Raw genomic sequence first — 19,461 nt, forward strand, 5'->3', positions numbered from 1 at the left:
TTGAATAAATATCTAAATAAGTTACATACAAAAAAATAAAATGAAAAAAAAATAACAAAATTTTTGTGCTCAAATACAAAGATAAGAAATAAACATAAGGAGTCAGAAAAGAAATTAATTAAAAAATACCAAGCAATTCCATATCAGATTCAATTTTGTAACTTTCATGTGCTCTTGTGAATAAATTTCTTACAAACTATTTATATAAATAATTACATAGTTGTCATATTAAAGAGACTAATAAGGATAGCAGCACACCGATAAATAGTTTGTGATTATTTTATGCTAGCTGTTTTGACCTGAGCATGTGAAAGAAGAAAAAAAATATTAATGGCAGAAAGAAGGAGAAACTAAAGAGAGGTTTGCACATGACATTCATTAAATTAAGATGTTGTATAAATCTTTTTTTACAATCAATAATCCATGGATTATAGTATAAAACCTCAATGAACGCAAATAAAAGGTCATAAAATAACTAAACGATTATCAATGAGTAACAAATAAGGAACCAAAACAAATTGAAAATCAGATAAGACAAGCACAAATAATAGAAAGGAAAGAAACAGAGAAAAAGCAATTGTTACGAAGACAAAAAATCAAAACTTGATGATAAATAAAAACAATGAAATCAGAAACATGTGATCATAAAAAATATTACCATAGATTGTGACAATTGGTAGTTAATAGAAACTTATAATTAAGATGAGTGGGATAAAGATTAAAGAGAAATATTTTAATCACCTTTACCTGAACTACTTTTTGGGTGCTCTTACTTCGCACTAAACTGTTTCCTTTAATGCTTCGCCAGTCTTTGCCCATCACCAAGAAATCATTCGGAACATCAAATTCAAAATGCTGATAAATGTAAATGTCGACAAAAATATAAGGAATGACTCAAACAAATGTAAATAGGTTTGTCACTTAGGCAAGCAGTAAATAAATAATTTGATTGAGCAAAGATATATAGAAACACATAAGTTGAAGTTAAAAACCTTTGCCTGAATTAATTGGACATCCTTGACCACAAACTTTGCAGCTCTGTTATGATATTCTCTTTGAAGGACAGAACATACATCGTTGGCTAAAGCCTCCTCAAAGTTTAGGCCACAAAGGTTGTCAAATCAATATCTCCATAAAAAAGATAGATCTTTAAGGGACTGATCCAAATGGAATTACTTATAATAAATATAAATAAAATAAATAATTAACATCTATTTAAACTGTTCAGTAATTCATATTCAGCGTCCTTACGTTCATGATCACATCAATAAACAACCAATGAAAAACCATAAGAGTTTATTCTCAACAGATTAAAGATGAAAGTAAACAAACAAAAAAAGCATCAAATGACTCATTCATCCACCACAACTGAGAGATATGGCTATCACTATAACACAAAAACACAACTGTACAAATAAATAATGGAATAAAGGAAAAATTATTTTTTAAAAATACCCAAACTGAAATGGGAGTAATCAAATTTCCTTTTATATATATAATGGAATCAAGAAACAACAATGAAAGCCGAAAAGAAGAAAAAAAAAGGACAAAACAAAACTGGGAAAAGATAAATAATAGTAAAAAATGGAAGGAAAATCCTTGAGAAGAAAAACGCAAAATCAAAGCAGAGAAAGACACAAAGCACAGAAAACAAGAAAGCAAAATAGCCAAACTCAAGGGAAAAATCACCAACAACAGAGCATACAAACCAAAAAATGAAGGACGCAAACTCGAAAGAACAGAAAGGATGGCCTTGGAGTAACCAAAATAAATAAAGACAAACTCCTCACCCAAATTTGAAAATCAAGTCAGACGTGAAACGAAAGCATGAAAAGCAAGCTAAGCACGTCATTCCATTAAAATCACACACGTGTCTCGTCTGAAAAAATGCGCGGTTCGAGACACCAAACACATCACAACACCAACTTCAATCCTCCAACCTTCACGTGGCAAAACTTGGGGACCCCGTTGGAGCATGAAAAGCATCTTACACAACACCAAGGACTTGGATGGAAATGCGTTCACTGGATTGACAGAGGGTACAGATTTTTCTTTTTTAATATTGCTTTAATTTAATTGAGTATTGACTGACTTTTCTGTAAATTGACTTACTCATCATGGGTTTAGAAATTGAAAACGTGGACATTATCTAAGTCGACAAGTGGGTAAATGAGGAAGCCCCTTTTACTTATGTTATAGATGCCCGTGCGTTGCACAAGGCCTCTTCCCACTTGTTTTTTTCTTTCTCTTGCGACCTTTTTTCTTTATATGCGATAGAGGAAAAAGTCCTTTAAAGGTTTTTTTTAAATATATTATAGATTAATTTGCTACCTCATACGATATGCTCGGAATGATAATTTTTATTTTAATTGAATTAAAAATATTTTATAAAATAAATATATAATAATAATTATATTATCATATTTAATTATTGATGTACATTGACATGTACAAAATATATAATTATTGTTACTATAATTATTATGATGGTATTTATAATGGTGCTTTTATAAAAAAATATACTTAAAAATAACTTTATGACAAAACAAAACTTTAAATAAAATCTTATCTTTAACTAGTTGATTTACATCACTTTGCATTAATTACATTTAACATTAAAAAATGATATGAGAGTAACAAATAATAGAATCAAGAAAAATTATATTTTATAAATACCTATATATAAAAAGTTAAAAAAAAATCTAAAATATCAACCATTAAAGAAAAAAAATCTAGTCTAAACCCAATCTCATGAGACGTTAAGCCCACATCCAAAAAACTCAACCACGAACCCAATCTCATCATACCTCAAGCCTATAACCTTATCAAATGTAAAACCCAAACCCAACTCTATCAAGCTTCAGGCCTATGTCCTAAAAACCCAGCTATAAACTAATTTCATTAAATTTCAAGTTCACGCCCTAAAAATCTAGTTACATGTCAAATTAAGAATGTTATCAAGTATCAAGGCAGGAGCCCTTTAAGGTTTTCTTTAAATATAATTATGCCCCATCAAATCTTAAGGCAATACCTCAAAAATAGTTATGCATAAGATGATCAAAACTCAATGTGGAGCAAAACCAAAGGTTCAACATCTCACAATTTTAAAGTCTTCTTAGGCTTTCCGTATACACATCGACTAAGCCCCATCAAATCTCAAGGCAACATTCCAAAAAATAGTTACGTGTCAGGCAAGGGCGGAGTTAAAACAATTTCAAAGGGGGCCTAATTAGAAAAAGACATTAAACAGTTAAAAAAAATTATATATAATTCAATTATTATTAATATAAAAAATTAAATAAAATTTAAAAGATATTAGACATACAAAAAATACACATTAATAGTAATGATAGTGTCATTTATATATATGATTGAATAGAATTGTAAAAGAAATATTTGTCATTTTTTGCGTACAAAAGTGGAAGAGAAAATAATTTTTCAAATTCAAATGAATTGCCTTTTTACTTTGTATGTTATAGCTCTTTTCTTATTTTCTGTTTGCCTCTTAAATTGCTAATTAATATATTAGGTTATTGGATTGAATTATTGAGATATAATATATTATGATAGGTTATTAGGTTAGACTATTAAAATATAATATATTATGATAGGTTTAGATTTATATTAAAACTTAATGAATTTGAATTAGTAGACTCACTTTTATTTTTTTTTGAATTTGATAGGTTTAACATATTAATTTAGAATTTATTTGTTAGGCTTAACTAGTAATATGCTAATCATAATGATTCTAATTTTATCAAACAGTTTGAAGAATAAAACTAATTATTAAAAAAAATTATTTTAAAAGCCATTAAAAATATATATAATACATAAAATTGTATTGAAACAAATTATTAAATAAAAAATTATGTTGCAAGCCAATAAAAATATATCTAATAAATAAAATTGTATTGAAAGTAATACAATTATTTCATTCTATTAATTTATGTGTGTATCCTTGTTACTTAAAGTTTGTAACATACATGTTAGAATGAATTGGTTATTCTAAATAAAAAATAATATATTGATGAAATTCTAAATAATAGTGTAACATTGCAACTTATATTTGAGAATTACATAATAATTTATTTATTTTTAAGATTAAAATCATAAAAAATAAAATCCATATAACAGAAAAAAGAAACATGACAAGTAGAAGATAGAATTTACATATGACATAATAAAAAGAAAAAAAATATAATGGATGGTTCATAGAAATTTGTGGAAGAAATCCTATAGAGATTTAAAACATATGTGTAAATAAAATAGAAATAAATGAATAAATATAAATAATAATAATATAAATTAAAAGAAAAAATTAAGAAAAAACTTTAAAACTGAGTCAAGCATATAAAATTATTTTGTTATTCTTTATTTGTATTAATTATTAAATAAAAAATTATTTTGAGGGATCATTAGGAAAATTTATAAAACATTTAAAAAATTTTATCTAATATGTAAATTTTTTTTAAAATTTTGGATCCTATAAGGAGGCTCTGCCTTTGGTGTCACGTGATCAAAGCTCCATGTGGAGCAAAACCAAAAGCTAAACGTGTCACAATTTTGAAGTCCTTTTGGAGCTTAGTTTCAATATAATTATAAATTAGAATTTGACTTGACAAGTTTTATCAATTGTGGTCTAATACTTATATGATCCGTTCAAAGTTAAATCTCATAACAGTTCTCTCTTGATGATTTCATGTGAAAAATTCAACCACTTCTTATGACTTGTAATACTTCCTAATGTCACACTGTCAAGGAGTCTTATAGGAATTTTTTTTATATAGGGTTATAGATAATTATAGGGTAGTTGTAGCACGGCTTTATGATTTAGGCTATGGTTAAGAGCAGTTATTTGCAGTCACCAAATGTTTCTGCAAACTTGTCATCTTGTCAACTTATGTAGAACCTAACTTATCACTGGTGGATTTATGTTCACGAAGATGGTATTAAATTGTCATGATTTTTCATGAGGTTAATTAGCAACAACTATAACAATACAAGTTAATTAGGTTTTCATCAAATTAAAAAGAAGAAGATATCAACTAGTTCAACTTATAATTGATTAGTGATTGTAGCAACAACTACGTACAGAAGTTATTTTCATTGCATAGAATGTGCTAATCAAATGGTTGAAACTCAAAAATGAAAAACCCAAAAATAATAATCGTGCATATAAATGGTACAAACTAGTAAGTAAAGATATCTTCGAATGATACTTGGTAATCAGCATGCTTTTTACTCTTAAATACAAAGAAAAAGAGATGATGTTACTATTCTTTTTATCTTAATTTTCAAATTTTGTGATTTTTTTCCTACACAACCATCTATACATGCACAAAATCACTGCCTAACTCATCTAGAGATAGGTGTTTGATTTGATAACCTAACCTAGATAGCATCTCCAAAGCAATAGCTTTCCCACCGGATGTTATTGACTTTATCTCCCCCTCTCAAAGTAGGCTTCCGTGTGAGGTAATAATCCTAACTGATGGCAACAAAACTTCTGCCATTGATTTTTCCCTCTCTCAAAGTACAGCTTCATGCTTATTGATTTTTCTCATAATTATAACTGATTAAAGCTATTCAAAACTTATCTCAAAACCTAACTATATCTTATTTGTTAAGTTTAATAAATAAGTTTGAACCTAATATCTATTGCTAGAATTTAGGTAAGGTTTTTGTTATTTTTTTTTCTCATGTTTTATTCGATGAAAATGAACTCATTATGTGTTTTGAATTTTAATTTTATTATAAAAATAACCCAAGATCCATGAAAAAAATTAATTTTAAACATCGAGACGTATTATCATAGACGAACTTGAGCAAGAGAACATAAGTTTTATCCAATTTTTATACTCTTTCAAACGAGAAGAACTTGAGTGTATGGTTGCTTGATTCATTTGAGCTTGCAATCTTATATTTTTGAAATTAAAATGCCCATGCGATGATGCACATGAGAATATATATGGGCATATGTCACTGCTATTATGATTTAATTTTCAGACAATTATATATATATATATATATATATTATTGTACTTTTAACTGAAAAAAACTGAATCTCCAAAATAGAATTCAAAGACGATGTTAACAAAAAAAAATTGGAATTTACGCTCATACAAATATTAATTGCTTGGAATTAATTTATATTAATTGGTTGGCATTAATGTCTTCAAACTCATCTTTACCAAGACCATTCATTTCCTCAAAAAACATCCATAAACTTTCATCTGTCGTAATGCTTGTTTGATGTAACTTATGCTGTTTCAGCCAACGACTAAACGTAGTCAAAGTCAGGCACTGTCCCAATTTTACGTACCGAGAAGCGAATGGTTCAAAGCCATTGCTCGCGTATTAAAATTACATTTAGACTTTCTATATATGCTTGGCAGTTCTCTGCTGCTATTACAACTTAATTCCTTGTGCAAAAAACATTTAGATTTCCTGGTCTGCATGTTTTTCTTCATTTAGTTGTTAGTTTCCTCTGTATTGGCTGCTTAATCCTGTCTGTTAGAGAATAATAAGAAGGGCAAAATATGGCTTTTAGAAGTGTATGCTTTCCCCAGTTTCTTCGATCTTTGGTCGGCCCTGGCTGTTCCAAGGTATCAATCTCTCTCTCTCTCTCTCTCTCCTACTGTATTGTAGAAGCATCAGGTGTTTAATGAATTTCCTTTATCTGTAACTCTTTGTCGACAATGAAGTTTGATGAATATAGCTTTGAGACATCCCTGTAATATAATAACTTGTCATTTTCTAATGCGTTTCTCTTAGGCTGGAGCTTGCCGTTATTTCGCACCTCGGGCTGCGTCTGCCTCAAAGCAAGCCTGCGACCCTCCTTCCTACAGGTAAATATTGAATTCTATGTACATCTGCAATCATATTATCTCACTCATTTTTCCCCATTGGCTGGGATACACTGTGGGGATCTTTCTTGCTATATATGGTCCAACCCCCTTAAAAACCATATTCAAAAATCACATTTTTGAACTAATTTATTTAATCTTAATCTTAATCTAATTAATTTCCTTGTGCTTGTGGCTCTTGGTCTTTGATGGAAATGCCTTCAGAGATGATGAGAATGCTGACGTGGATTGGGAAAATCTTGGATTTAGTGCGGTGCAAACTGATTTTATGTACATCATGAAATGTTCGAAAGATGAAAATTTTGTACAAAGACAGCTTAGTCGCTACCGGAACATTGAATTCAACCCTTCAGCAGGAGTCTTAAATTATGGACAGGTAAGCAAGCCTGAAGCTTCAGCCCAGCTTTTCTTCCTTTCCCTTTTTTTTTTTTTTTATATACGGGATTCATTACGTAATTGGACCAAATTTGAACAAAATAAAAATTTGTAGCCATTTCTGTCGTTTACATTAATTGCAATTGTAAGCAAAACGCACGTACTAGATCTTACTAAGAATGACAATTAACCTTCAAATTATTATAATTTTCATGAAATAAGGTATTAGTTTATTCGATTTCATTTCATAATCCAAAGAATCTCTCATGTTAGTTCTAATCAACAAATCATTAATATACATATCAAAATATAAAATTAAGTTATATTTATATACAGCTCAAGACCAGATAGGACAGGGCAACCTGATAAATCTTTTCAACGTCGAGATCTACAACTGGAAGTGACTTCGTTTGTTCTTCATTAAACTATAAACTTTGACACGTCTAAACACATTGTAGTTATTGCATGAAATTATCATATCCAGGGTATTTTTGAAGGTCTAAAAGCAAACAGGAAAGAAGATGGGAGCCTGCTTCTCTTCCGTCCAGATCAAAATGCCATCCGCATGAAGATTGGTGCTGAAAGAATGTGTATGCCCTCTCCATCCATTGATCAGTTTATCGAGGCAGTGAAACAAACTGCTCTTGCCAATAAGCGTTGGGTAATCATCCTCAACTTTGAAACAGAGGAAATTGAATTCCCAGTCTATTCTTCTCTAAGTACCCTTTTCTTCTTTCTTTTTGATTAAACTTATTGGCAAGATTGAGCAGGTTCCTCCACCAAGAAAAGGGTCCCTCTACATTAGACCTTTGCTTATCGGAAGCGGCCCTGTTTTGGGCATTGCTCCAGCACCTGAATACATGTTCCTCACATATGCTTCCCCTGTTGGCAACTATTTCAAGGTGGTGTTTGATTTTTTATTTTTTTAAATATAATTAATTTCAACTTTAACTTCAAACATGAGATTATGCTCAATTGTTGATACAGCAAGGTAACGCACCTTTGAACTTATATGTTGAAGAAGAATTAATTCGTGCCTCTCCTGGTGGAGCTGGAGGAGTGAAATCTATTTCAAATTATGCGCCAGTGAGGGCCATTGTTTACTTTCCATCTTTAATACCTTTGTATCAGCATACCAGGTTAATTGAAAGGATGTCAAGGTTTCTCTGAGTTTATTTGTAGGTCGTGAAAGCACTAATCAGAGCAAGAAGCCAGGGATTTTCTGATGTTTTGTACCTTGACTCAGTAAATAAGAAATATTTGGAGGAACTCTCGGCTTCCAACATTTTCATTATCAAGGTACAACTTCAGATCAGATTTTCATTTAATTTCAATTTTTGAATGTCCAACACCCTAGACACTTGTCCCTGTTTTTTTGCCTGATCGAATAGAAGAAGTTGGACCATGGAGAGAAAAATGTAATCTACCAATAGCAAAACAGGAGTGAGATATATAACAACCGTCATTCTTATAAAATCATTAACCTCATGTTTCAATCTTTGCAGGGGAATGTTATTGCTACTCCTCCTACAAGTGGGACTATTCTTCCTGGAATCACACGTAAAAGCATTATCGACATTGCGTATGATCTTGGTTATCAGGTGGCTAATTTGTGCACATAATAAAGCTCAGTCTCTTCATTGACTTGGCGGCTACTTGTTCTGTTCTTTCGTTCGTTACTTTGATGTTACTTACGTTAATTATCTTCCATAATTCCCTTGTCCGACAAGTTGCCTTTCTTTTTCTTGCTTAAAAATATCTAGAATAAGTTGTCTTCTTTTGATTGAAATTGTCAATATTGTCATTTCGACATCCTAGGTTCATTACTGAATTATAAGCTCCCCAAGCCACCTCTCATCCTCAGATTCTTTTTCGTTTGCAGGTAACATAATTAACTCAAGACTTTTGCACAGCTTAGCACCTTTGAAAACCTGCTAAACTATATAAAAGAGGAAAAAACTTCTTGAATTCGATGATCAGGTTGAGGAAAGAGCTATATCAGTGGACGAATTGATAGATGCTGATGAAGTTTTTTGCACGGGGACTGCTGTGGGCGTTGGTTCAGTCGGTAGTGTTACATACAGGGGTAGAAGGTGATTACTACCAAATAATGTTTCCTATTTTTGCTCAATCAAAAAGAAAAGGTCTGACAAAATGAAAAAGTCCCTTGCTCTTGTTAGAATTACCTTACATCTATTAGCATGTGCTACAGGATTCAATTCAAAGTGGGTGAATGCTCCGTTTGCCAAGAATTAGGCTCAACTCTCGTTGGCATTCAAACAGGCCAAATTGAGGATAAGAAGTACTGGATTATCAAGATTCCATAACTCTTTACGATACAAATGTAAAGAAGCAGAGTGATGCTATGTAATCTAACCTACTTTTCTATTAGCTTATACATAAAAAGTTCTTTTTATATCCAAGCATTTGATTTATTAGTTAGTGTATAATTTCTTGAGTAGAGTTTAAATTTTCTTTTCTCAATTAAAAAAAAAGTTCTTATTAATTTATTTTACACAAGAATAATACTTTACAAGAAAAATTTACAACCATAAATCAAATCATAAGTAACAAATTTATACCACATCATGTAAGATAAATTAATAATATTAAAATCAGTTCCTTGATGTTTAAATGTCAGAGATGTCAGGTTAAAATTCCATTAATGCTGATAGCCGTGAGAAGTAATATTGATTCACCATGTTATAACAATAAAAAATAGTAGGTAGATATCAATTGAGTCCTAGGACTAGATTCAACCAGCTTTTCTTTTATGCTAAATGTTCTACGACTTCTCTTATCAATCCTTTTGAAATTTCCATATCAAAGCTTCTTAATGGCCGTCTGTCCCTTTGCTATCCCTACGTGGTCTAAGGGTTAGTTAATTCATAATGCTGTTCTCCCCACCACTTTTTTTATCATCGAAGTCGGCATAAATTTTAGATTCCAGCAGCACCACATCCTCGTGCTAAGTAGTTAATTGTTGAGTTCATATGTTAGCACGTGCCCCTATGATGGATTTTATCTAGCTTAGAGAAAAAGGTTGATTCAAGGTATTATTAGCGTGAACTTCCTAAAATCCTCCCGTTAATACATAATATTTAACAATTTTTATTAGACAAAAATATGATTTGAATTTATTTAAATATAATTCATACAAGGTTGTTTTATTTTTTTTACCTCACTTTATCACTTTCTTTAGTCTTCAACTTTATTGATGGGTAATTATGAGCCTTTAATTGATGGGTAATTATTGGACAACTTATAAAAATATTTTAAAACCCTTATTTACAAAAGTGTACTTTGTTGACAATTAAAAAATTATGATTTATTGTGAAAATTACATTATCATAAAGATTAGTCATTCAATAAATGGTTTACCATTAGTACTATAAATTAAAAAATACCGTTAGCAACATGGAAATATAATAATTCAAGATCAAGTTATAATGCAAGGTAAGTGTTAATGTGCTAGCATTGACGCTTATAATGTACAATTTACTTTGTAGAGATGAAACTAGTTCATGGATAGTAAATAACTAATCACCTTGAAAGAAATGGTAAAAACAAATAGACGTAGGTTCAAGATTTGATATCCTTTTTTCATCCTAAGCATAAACCAACAAATTAACCTATGGTGAAACTCGAGTTTTAAGACTTCAAATTTTAATTTCTTCTTCTCACAATCTGTTGAGTTTTAGGTTGACTAGAATTCTAGATCTTATTTGATTAAGATTTTTGTTTGTAGACAATATTAAGTAGTTGTATGGTTTTTAAACTTCTTATTCTACATCGAATCCTAATCACATTCTACTTTGGACTTTTATACTATAAAAGTGGATTTCTAGGCTTTAGAATTGCAAGTAGTGCTTTGAGAGCTCTAGAGAGGGAACATCTTATAACTCTATCTTTTGCTCTAGGTGGAGCTAGAGTGGTTTGAGTGAATGTTCTTAGGAGGTTATTGAGGAAGAGTGTGCAAGGGATCTTGGGTTATTTTGGGGAATCATAAAGGTCAATTTATTGTACTTTAAATTCTCAATAATAGAAGAACAGTTTCACTCCGTGGACGTAAGTAAGAGGCCGAACCACGTAAATTCTTGTGTTTTTCTGTTTGCTTATTTTCTCTAGATTTTATCTTTGTTGATTCTTGGGCAATTTCCACAACAAACTGGTATCAAAGCTTCAGGTTCGGTAAATTCAAGATTCAACAAGGATGTCAAAAGTTACTAGTTCTGCGAATTTTTCAATTGAGAAGTTTGATGAGAAGACTAGTTTCACGCAGTGGCAGAGAAGGATGAAAGATCTCCTTGTACAGCAAGGTTTAATGCGCCCCTTGCTAGGAAAGAAGGAAGGGCAACCAGATGACATGAAGGATGTTGAATGGGCAGAGTTGGAGCAAAGGTGTGTGAGCACTATTCGGCTTTGCATTGGAGATAATGTGTTTAATCATGTTATTGATGAGGATTCTGCTTTAAGATTATGGGTAAAGTTAGAGAAAATTTACTTGGCGAAAAGTCTTTCTAACAAGTTGCAACTTAGGCGAAAGTTGTATCGCTTAAAGATAGAGGAGAATGGAGACCTCATGAAGCATATGAATGAATTCGATGGAATCATTGATCAGTTGAAGAAGGTTGATGTCAAGGTGGAGGAAGACGAAAAGGCACTATTGTTCTTGGCTTCACTTCTAGACTCTTATGAGGTATTTGTGGAATCTCTTATATATGAGATGGATACAATAACGTTAGAACAAGCACAAGCAATGTTAATGTCTCGTGAAGCCCGAAAGAAAAGTAAAGAAGGGGATAGAGATCCAAATGGCTTGGCATTAGTAATTGAGGCTAATAGGAGGAAGTCAACTGGTAAGGGATCTAAGGGTGGCAAGTCTAGATCCAACAATGTTCAATGCTTTAAATGCAAAGGGTATGGGCATATTAAAAGGGATTGTCCTACAAAAGGGGATGAAAGTAACGAGAACAAAGGTGAGTGTGCTTTCGTTGCTGAAGGTGATAATTGTGATGTCCTTACAATTTCAAAAAATATGGATGCAAATTCTGATTGGTATTTAGATTCTGCTTCTGCTACTCACATATGTTATCAAAAGGATTGTTTTGATTTACTTCAAGAAGGGGTGGTTGGGAATTTGACTTTGGGTAATAAGTCAATAGTGAAGGTCATGGGTATTGGAGTGGTGAAAATCAAAATGTTTGATGGGGTTGTGCGCTTTTTGGGTGGTGTGGCCTATATCCCAAAGATGCGTAAGAATCTAATATCATTGAGCCTGTTAGACTCCAAAGGGTATGGATATTCTGCTTGTGATGGAGTAGTAAAAGTCACACAAGGCGACATGGTCCTGATGAGGGGAAATTTGCATAATGACTTGTATCGTCTAGAATGTGAGGTCTCGAAAGGATGGGAACAGTGCACAGGGGATGGTAGCTACCAAAGTAAGATTTCATTTACCAAGGAGGTGATGAAAGGTTCCCATGGTGTAGACGATGGTGAAAGGACGAAAAATCTTGCCAGTAGTGAATTAGAAGGGTTGTCAAGGTCCCTTTCCGAAGTCAATTAGTGCCATTGACTTGATGGTTACACAGGTGCATTGGCCGTTTTATGGAATCAAGTGTTGGACCATGTTTGATTCGGTATGTGTAGTAGTGGTAATTATAAAGGCCAATGATTTAGAAAGTCTTATGCTTGGAGAGTTGTTCAAGTGTCGTGACGTGCGGGTCCGGGAACCCGTCCGCCAGACGCGGGGCGAAAATTAAAATCGCAAGGTGTGGGAGTCGCCACCAATCTTTTTTATCTAGGTGTGATTGGTCACCTATTAACCCGATTCTTAATCGACGAAGTCCTAAATTAATTTTAGGTCCGTCGAAAGAACGAGAACTGGTCCACGTTTTAGAGATGGGTTCGGGAGTGCGGTTACGCACGGAGAAGGGTTAGCACCTCCGTGACGCCCGTTCTACGAACGGTACCATTTAATCTTAAGTTATCTTAATATAGCCTTTTCTTAGTTTAATCCCTATTTTATTAATTAAATTTTTATTGAATTGTCAGACTGAGTTTTTCACTTGGTCTTACGTATGCATATGATGCAAGCGTAGAATGATGTCGTGACTTGTTTATTTTAAATGATGGAGTCGGTAATCTTTTATTGGAAAATTATTCGAAGACTATCCCAACGCTTTGGTGAAGTCTCGAAATTCTCCTCACCTAAAGATATCCCCGGAAGAACTCGTCTCTACGAGCTCCTCGGGGAAATCCCATCATCGGGATTCCCGCGCCATTTACAAAATAAGAGTGGCATGCAATGACATTATAAAAGGATGGTATGTACGTGTACGCGTTTATTGATTATTTAAAAATTTTGATTATTTGTTATTTATTATTTTTTTATTTATATATATACTTTATTTTTTGGTCTTCTATTTAAATCCATATTTGTTGTTGGTCAATTTTTTTACTTGTTTACAAAGCTTATCTAAATAATTAATTAATTAACTTTTAAACGATTAATTTAACTTTGTTTAGTAATATTTATTTGAATTAACAAAATCTTTCTACATATATTATTTTTTAATAATGACTATTTGGCTTAATGGGTTTTGAAATTTAGAGTTCGGATTTATCCCGACGCTTCGGTGAAAATCCGTCCCTGACTTCGTACCCGAAAATATCCACCGGAAAGAGGCAACTCTTTGCCCCTTTTTTGGTGGTAATACTCAAATATTTATTATATTATTTATTACATTTATTTATTTATTTTTTTATTTTATTATCATTATTTTTATATATTTTATTTTATATATATTTTTTTATTATTTTTTTTATTTTTTCATTTTTTTATCTAAAAATATAATATAATATATATATGTATATTGAATTATTATTATTATTATTTATTTTATTTTATTTTTATTTTTTTAATATTAAATATAAATATTTGTTCCTAAAAAATGATAAAATGCATTTAAATTAAAATGGGCTAGACCCAAGTAAAAAAGGTTATACCTTGTTGGGCTGCAATCGGCCCAACCCGACGGTCCGTGGGAGCCCAAATCCACTATGCCAGGCCTGCTTCTGGAAGCCCGCAAGGTGAGATTCAAAACGCACCGTTTTGATGCCTGCGAAGCCGCTCAAAACGACGCCGTTTGGCCGGGTCCTTTCAGCTTCTGCTTGCCTCTCCGAAACGACGCCGTTTTGCCCCCCTAAACCTAGGTATTTAACCCCCTTTTTTCTCTTTCCCTCCTCACTTTCAACCCTCACTTTCTCTCTCTAGCGGCGGCACCCTCCATTCTCTCTCTAAAAATCTTTTTTTTTTTCTCTCTTCCGGCGCCGGCGCCCTCTTTTCTCGGTTTTCTTTCTCTCTTCTCTTTCTCCCGGCGAATCTCTTCGCCTCCCCTCTCTTTCGTCGGCCTCTCTCTCTTCTCTCTCAACGCCGGTTGAACATCTACAGACCCCTTCCCTCTCTTCCGTCCGCCGGCTTCCTCCTCTCAGATCCCCTCATTTTTTGTTGTTTTTGTTTTTGCTTCTTTCTTTTGTGTTTTTTGTGTGGCTAACTGCTGTTTTTTGTTTCTTTTTTTGTGCAGGGTTTTAAAGAGCCGGGTTGTCCAATTTTTTGGACAACCCGGTGAGGGGGGGGTTCTGGCACCCCTGGGGTTGGTGGCCCTCTTTGCACATTTTTTGTTTATTTTTATTTATTTTATTTATTTTATTTATTTAATTTTTTTTAATTTATGTGTCTACAGTTGCCCCTCTTTGCACATTCTTGAGAATCAAGGATAGTGCAAAGACGTAGACACCACATTTGGCTTATCTCGAAGCCAGTTGGTTTAATCAAATCGATCTAGAATCGACTTATCTCAAAATAAGTTCGATTTTAAACAAAAACGAAATTTCTAGACTTGATCTGGGCTTGACCCATGTTAGGACAAATTCAATTAAAATTCTTAGACTTAATCTAGGCTCGAACTATCTCACAAAAGGTTCGATTTAAACAAAATTAAAATTCCTAGACTTAATCTAGGCTCGACCTATCTCACAACAGGTTCGATCTAAAAAATTGAAATTCCTAGACTTAATCTAGGCTCGACCTATCTCACAACAGGTTCGATTTAAACAAAAATTAAAATTCCTAGACTTAAACTAGGCTCGACCCATCTCACAGCAGGTTCGATTTAAACAAAATTAAAAATTCTTAGACTTAATCTAGGCTCGACCTATCTCACAACAGGTTCGATTTAAACCAAGTTAAAATTCCTAGACTTAATCTAGGCTCGACCTATCTCACAACAGGTTCGATTTAAACAAAATTAAAATTCCTAGACTTAATCTAGACTCGACCTATCTCACAACAGGTTCGATTTAAACCAAGTTAAAATTCCTAGACTTAATCTAGGCTCGACCTATCTCACAACAGGTTCGATTTAAACCAAGTTAAAATTCCTAGACTTAATCTAGGCTCGACCTATCTCATAACAGGTTCGATTTAAACAAAATTAAAATTCCTAGACTTAATCTAGACTCGACCTATCTCACAACAGGTTCGATTTAAAAATTGAAATTCCTAGACTTAATCTAGGCTCGACCTATCTCACAACATGTTTGATTTAAACAATTGAAGTTTCTAAACTTAATCTAGGCTCGACCTATCTCACAACAGGTTCGATTTAAACAAAATTAAAATTCCTAGCCTTAATCTAGGCTCGACCTATCTCACAACAGGTTCGATTTAAACAAAATTAAAAATTCTTAGACTTAATCTAGGCTCGACCTATCTCACAACAGGTTCGATTTAAACCAAGTTAAAATTCCTAGACTTAATCTAGGCTCGACCTATCTCACAACAGGTTCGATTTAAACAAAATTAAAATTCCTAGACTTAATCTAGACTCGACCTATCTCACAACAGGTTCAATTTAAACCAAGTTAAAATTCCTAGACTTAATCTAGGCTCGACCTATCTCACAACAGGTTCGATTTAAACCAAGTTAAAATTCTTAGACTTAATCTAGGCTCGACCTATCTCATAACAGGTTCGATTTAAACAAAATTAAAATTCCTAGACTTAATCTAGACTCGACCTATCTCACAACAGGTTCGATTTAAAAATTTAATGCTAACTTAATTGGAATAACATGAAATGGAAAGACTCAAATCCTTCCGTCGAAGTTTTACAATCTCAACATTTTAAGTCGAGTGAATTTCGACCTTCAAAGCTTGGGACATGAATTAATTTTGATTCTTGTCGAGTGCATGGCTAGGCATGTATGCATGATTGACATGATTGAATGCTTTTCATGTTTATGATTCATTAAGGTTCCAAGACCTTCCTCTTGCTTCATCCGATTTTCACTGCAACTTTCGATCTTCTTTGCCTGTTTTCTTTCCTTCTGTAGAATTCAGGTAATTCCAGACTTTCCCTTAAGTACCCTCTCCTTTGACATTTGACTTTGCCTTAGGTTCAGGGCTCTGCCATTCCTTTTTCATCCTTAAGTCTTTTGCTGAACAGTGAGTGTAATTTCTTGCTTAATTAGTTTATTTCTTTTACCAATCATCATTCATTTTCATGACAATCATTATGTGAATCATGGGATGGTAAATAACGAAAGAGTTGAAACAAAGAGGCGAAGAAAAACTTCATATATGAGGAATCAAATAGTTCAAGGTAAACAGAATTTACAGGGCAGACATTAGATCTTTTAAATAATGAACACCCATACCACTAAGAGCAAACAATCTGATACTCGACTTCAAGAATTGTCCTTGACTGATGCTTTGATCAAATCTGTAGGTTGCAGATTCCTTAGCTTCCCCTTCTTTGTGAAATTGTGGAGCTCCATCCATGGTGTATTTAGGCCGACATCCCCAAATTCCCTTCTATCTTCCTGTTTTTCAGCCTCAAGCCGCCCTTTTTCGGGTTTTCGACATGAGCCTCCTCCCTTAGGTACGAGCTGCTCTTTTCTGGTTTTCAGCACGAACCCCCTCCTTTAGGTACGAGCCGCCCTTTTCGGGTTTTCAGCACGAACCCCTTCCGTTTTTCTCTTTTTTTTTTTTTTTTCTTTTTTTCTTAGGCATAGTACTTCTTCACCGCATCCGCATTTATTGGATTAGGCAGATCTCCCCCATCCATGTCAGCCAAAATCAAAGCTCCTCCTGAAAAAGCCTTCTTTATCACGTATGGCCCTTCCCAATTCGGCATCCATTTTCCCCGAAAATCAGTTTGATTAGGGAGTATTCTCTTGAGAACCAACTCTCCTTCTCGGAACTGCCTGGGATGAACTTTTTTCTCGTATGCTCGTATCATCCTTCGTTGGTACATCTGACCATGACAAAGAGCCGCCAGCCTTTTCTCCTCAATCAGATTCAACTGTTCGTAGCGGGAGCGGACCCACTCAGCATATTCCAATTTTGTTTCCATCAACACCCTCAATGATGGGATTTCTACTTCAACAGGTAGGACTGCTTCTGCACCGTATACTAATGAGTACGGAGTTGCCCCGGTGGAGGTACGCACAGAAGTTCGATATGCATGTAGGGCAAACGGAAGTTTCTCATGCCAGTCTTTATAAACTTCAGTCATCTTTTCGACAATCTTCTTGATGTTTTTGTTGGCTGCCTCTACCGCTCCGTTCATCTTCGGACGGTAAGTTGTCGAGTTATGATGCTTGATCTTGAATTTAGCGCAAACATCCTTCACCATCGCACCATTCAAATTGCTTGCGTTATCCGTAATGATCCTTTCTGGAAGTCCATACCGACATATGATCTCCTTTTGGATGAACCTACACACCACCTTTTGTGTCACATTGGCATAGGAAGCTGCTTCTACCCATTTCGTGAAATAATCGATGGCCACCAATATGAATCGATGTCCATTAGAGGCTTTTGGCGTAATAAGTCCAATCACATCCATTCCCCACATTGAAAATGGCCAAGGTGCTGTGAAAACATGCAATGGGGTTGGTGGAGCATGGATCCTATCAGCGTATACTTGACACTTGTGGCATTTTCGAGCAAAGTTTATGCAGTCTGATTCCAATGTCAACCAATAATAACCCGCTCTCATAATTTGTCTAGCCAACATATGTCCATTAGCATGAGCTCCACAAGTTCCTTCGTGGACTTCTTTAATTATTTTGTTGGCTTCCGCAACATCCACACATCTCAAGAGTACTTGATCTCGACTCCTTTTGTAGAGCACTTCTCCGCTAAGGAAGAAACCCATTGCTAATCTTCGAAGAGTTCGCTTGTCATTATCAGTGACATTCTCAGGATATGCCTGATGCTTGATGTATTGCATGATATCATGATACCACGGCTTACCATCCACCTCTTCTTCAACATTCAAGCAGTATGCGGAGACTTCACGAACTTCTAAATCAAAAGGGCGTACATCGGCCGCCTCTTTTATTTTGAACATCGCTGCGAGGGTGGCTAAAGCATCAGCAATCTGATTCTCTTCTCGAGGCAAATGGTTAAAGCTGATTTCTTTGAACTGTTTGCTTAATTCTATAACCAGCTTTTTATATGGAACTAGTTTAGGATCTCTAGTTTCCCATTCACCTTTCATTTGACATATCACTAAAGCCGAATCTCCGTAAACATCTATCGCGTCAACCTTCATCTCAATTGCTGCTTGTAATCCCATTACCAACGCCTCATACTCCGCCATATTGTTAGTACAATTGAAATTCAATCTCGCCGTGGCTGGATAGTACTTCCCGTTTGGAGAAATCAACACTGCCCCAATTCCGTGCCCCAAAGTATTGGATGCCCCATCAAAATACACCTTCCATGGATTAAGTTCATTGGGACCAACTTTTTCTACATGCAAAACGGCCATCAAATCTTCATATGGGAAATCGAAACTTACAGATTCATAATCTTCATTAGCTCGATCTGCAAGGAAATCGACGATGGCGCTCCCTTTGATTGATTTTTGGGACACATACACAATGTCATACTCAGACAATAGTACTTGCCATCGAGCTATTCTTCCGGACAGGCAGGGTTTTTCAAAAATATACTTGATGGGATCTAATTTCGCCACCAACCATGTTGTGTGATACAACATATACTGCCGGAGCCTCTGAGCGGTCCATGCTAGTGCACAACACATCTTTTCGAGAGTAGAATATTTGGACTCATACTCCATGAATTTCTTGCTCAAGTAATATACGGCTCGTTCTTTCTTCCCAGTTTCATCATGTTGTCCCAA

At 34.0% G+C, this 19,461-nt stretch overlaps 1 protein-coding gene and 1 long non-coding RNA gene across 6 annotated transcripts; one reads left to right on the forward strand and one right to left on the reverse strand.

Moving 5' to 3' along the window:
• Nucleotides 1–118: 118 nt before the first annotated feature.
• Nucleotides 119–1,801, reverse strand: LOC18591914 (uncharacterized). Of its 3 annotated transcripts, none has more exons than XR_016027926.1 (4): nt 1,710–1,798; nt 993–1,128; nt 748–855; nt 119–299 (listed from the first exon to the last, which is right to left on the reverse strand). It is a non-coding gene; the product is annotated as an uncharacterized LOC18591914 (long non-coding RNA). The 3 variants fall into 3 exon arrangements; XR_016027925.1 differs by having other exon boundaries at nt 993–1,157; XR_001929089.2 differs by having other exon boundaries at nt 993–1,801.
• Nucleotides 1,802–6,381: 4,580 nt separating this feature from the next.
• LOC18591915 (branched-chain-amino-acid aminotransferase 2, chloroplastic-like) lies at nt 6,382–9,656 on the forward strand. 3 transcript variants are annotated; one of them, XR_016027943.1, is made up of 10 exons: nt 6,382–6,605; nt 6,775–6,848; nt 7,071–7,242; nt 7,726–7,902; nt 8,012–8,143; nt 8,229–8,327; nt 8,424–8,540; nt 8,747–8,842; nt 9,124–9,334; nt 9,454–9,488. XR_016027943.1 is itself a non-coding variant. In XM_018125397.2 (10 exons), the coding sequence occupies exons 1-10, from the start codon at nt 6,540–6,542 to the stop codon at nt 9,566–9,568; spliced, it is 1,161 nt and encodes a 386-aa protein (XP_017980886.1). In that variant the 5' UTR covers nt 6,387–6,539; the 3' UTR covers nt 9,569–9,656. The 3 variants fall into 3 exon arrangements, 2 of the variants coding, with proteins under 2 accessions (XP_017980886.1, XP_088665193.1); XM_018125397.2 differs by having other exon boundaries at nt 6,387–6,605; nt 9,222–9,334; nt 9,454–9,656; XM_088809067.1 differs by lacking the exon at nt 8,229–8,327 and having other exon boundaries at nt 6,389–6,605; nt 9,222–9,334; nt 9,454–9,656.
• Nucleotides 9,657–19,461: the final 9,805 nt, after the last annotated feature.

Source organism: Theobroma cacao, chromosome 8, assembly GCF_053813885.1.
Source record: "Theobroma cacao isolate CCN51 chromosome 8, ASM5381388v1, whole genome shotgun sequence".
Taxonomy (NCBI): Eukaryota; Viridiplantae; Streptophyta; class Magnoliopsida; order Malvales; family Malvaceae; genus Theobroma; species Theobroma cacao.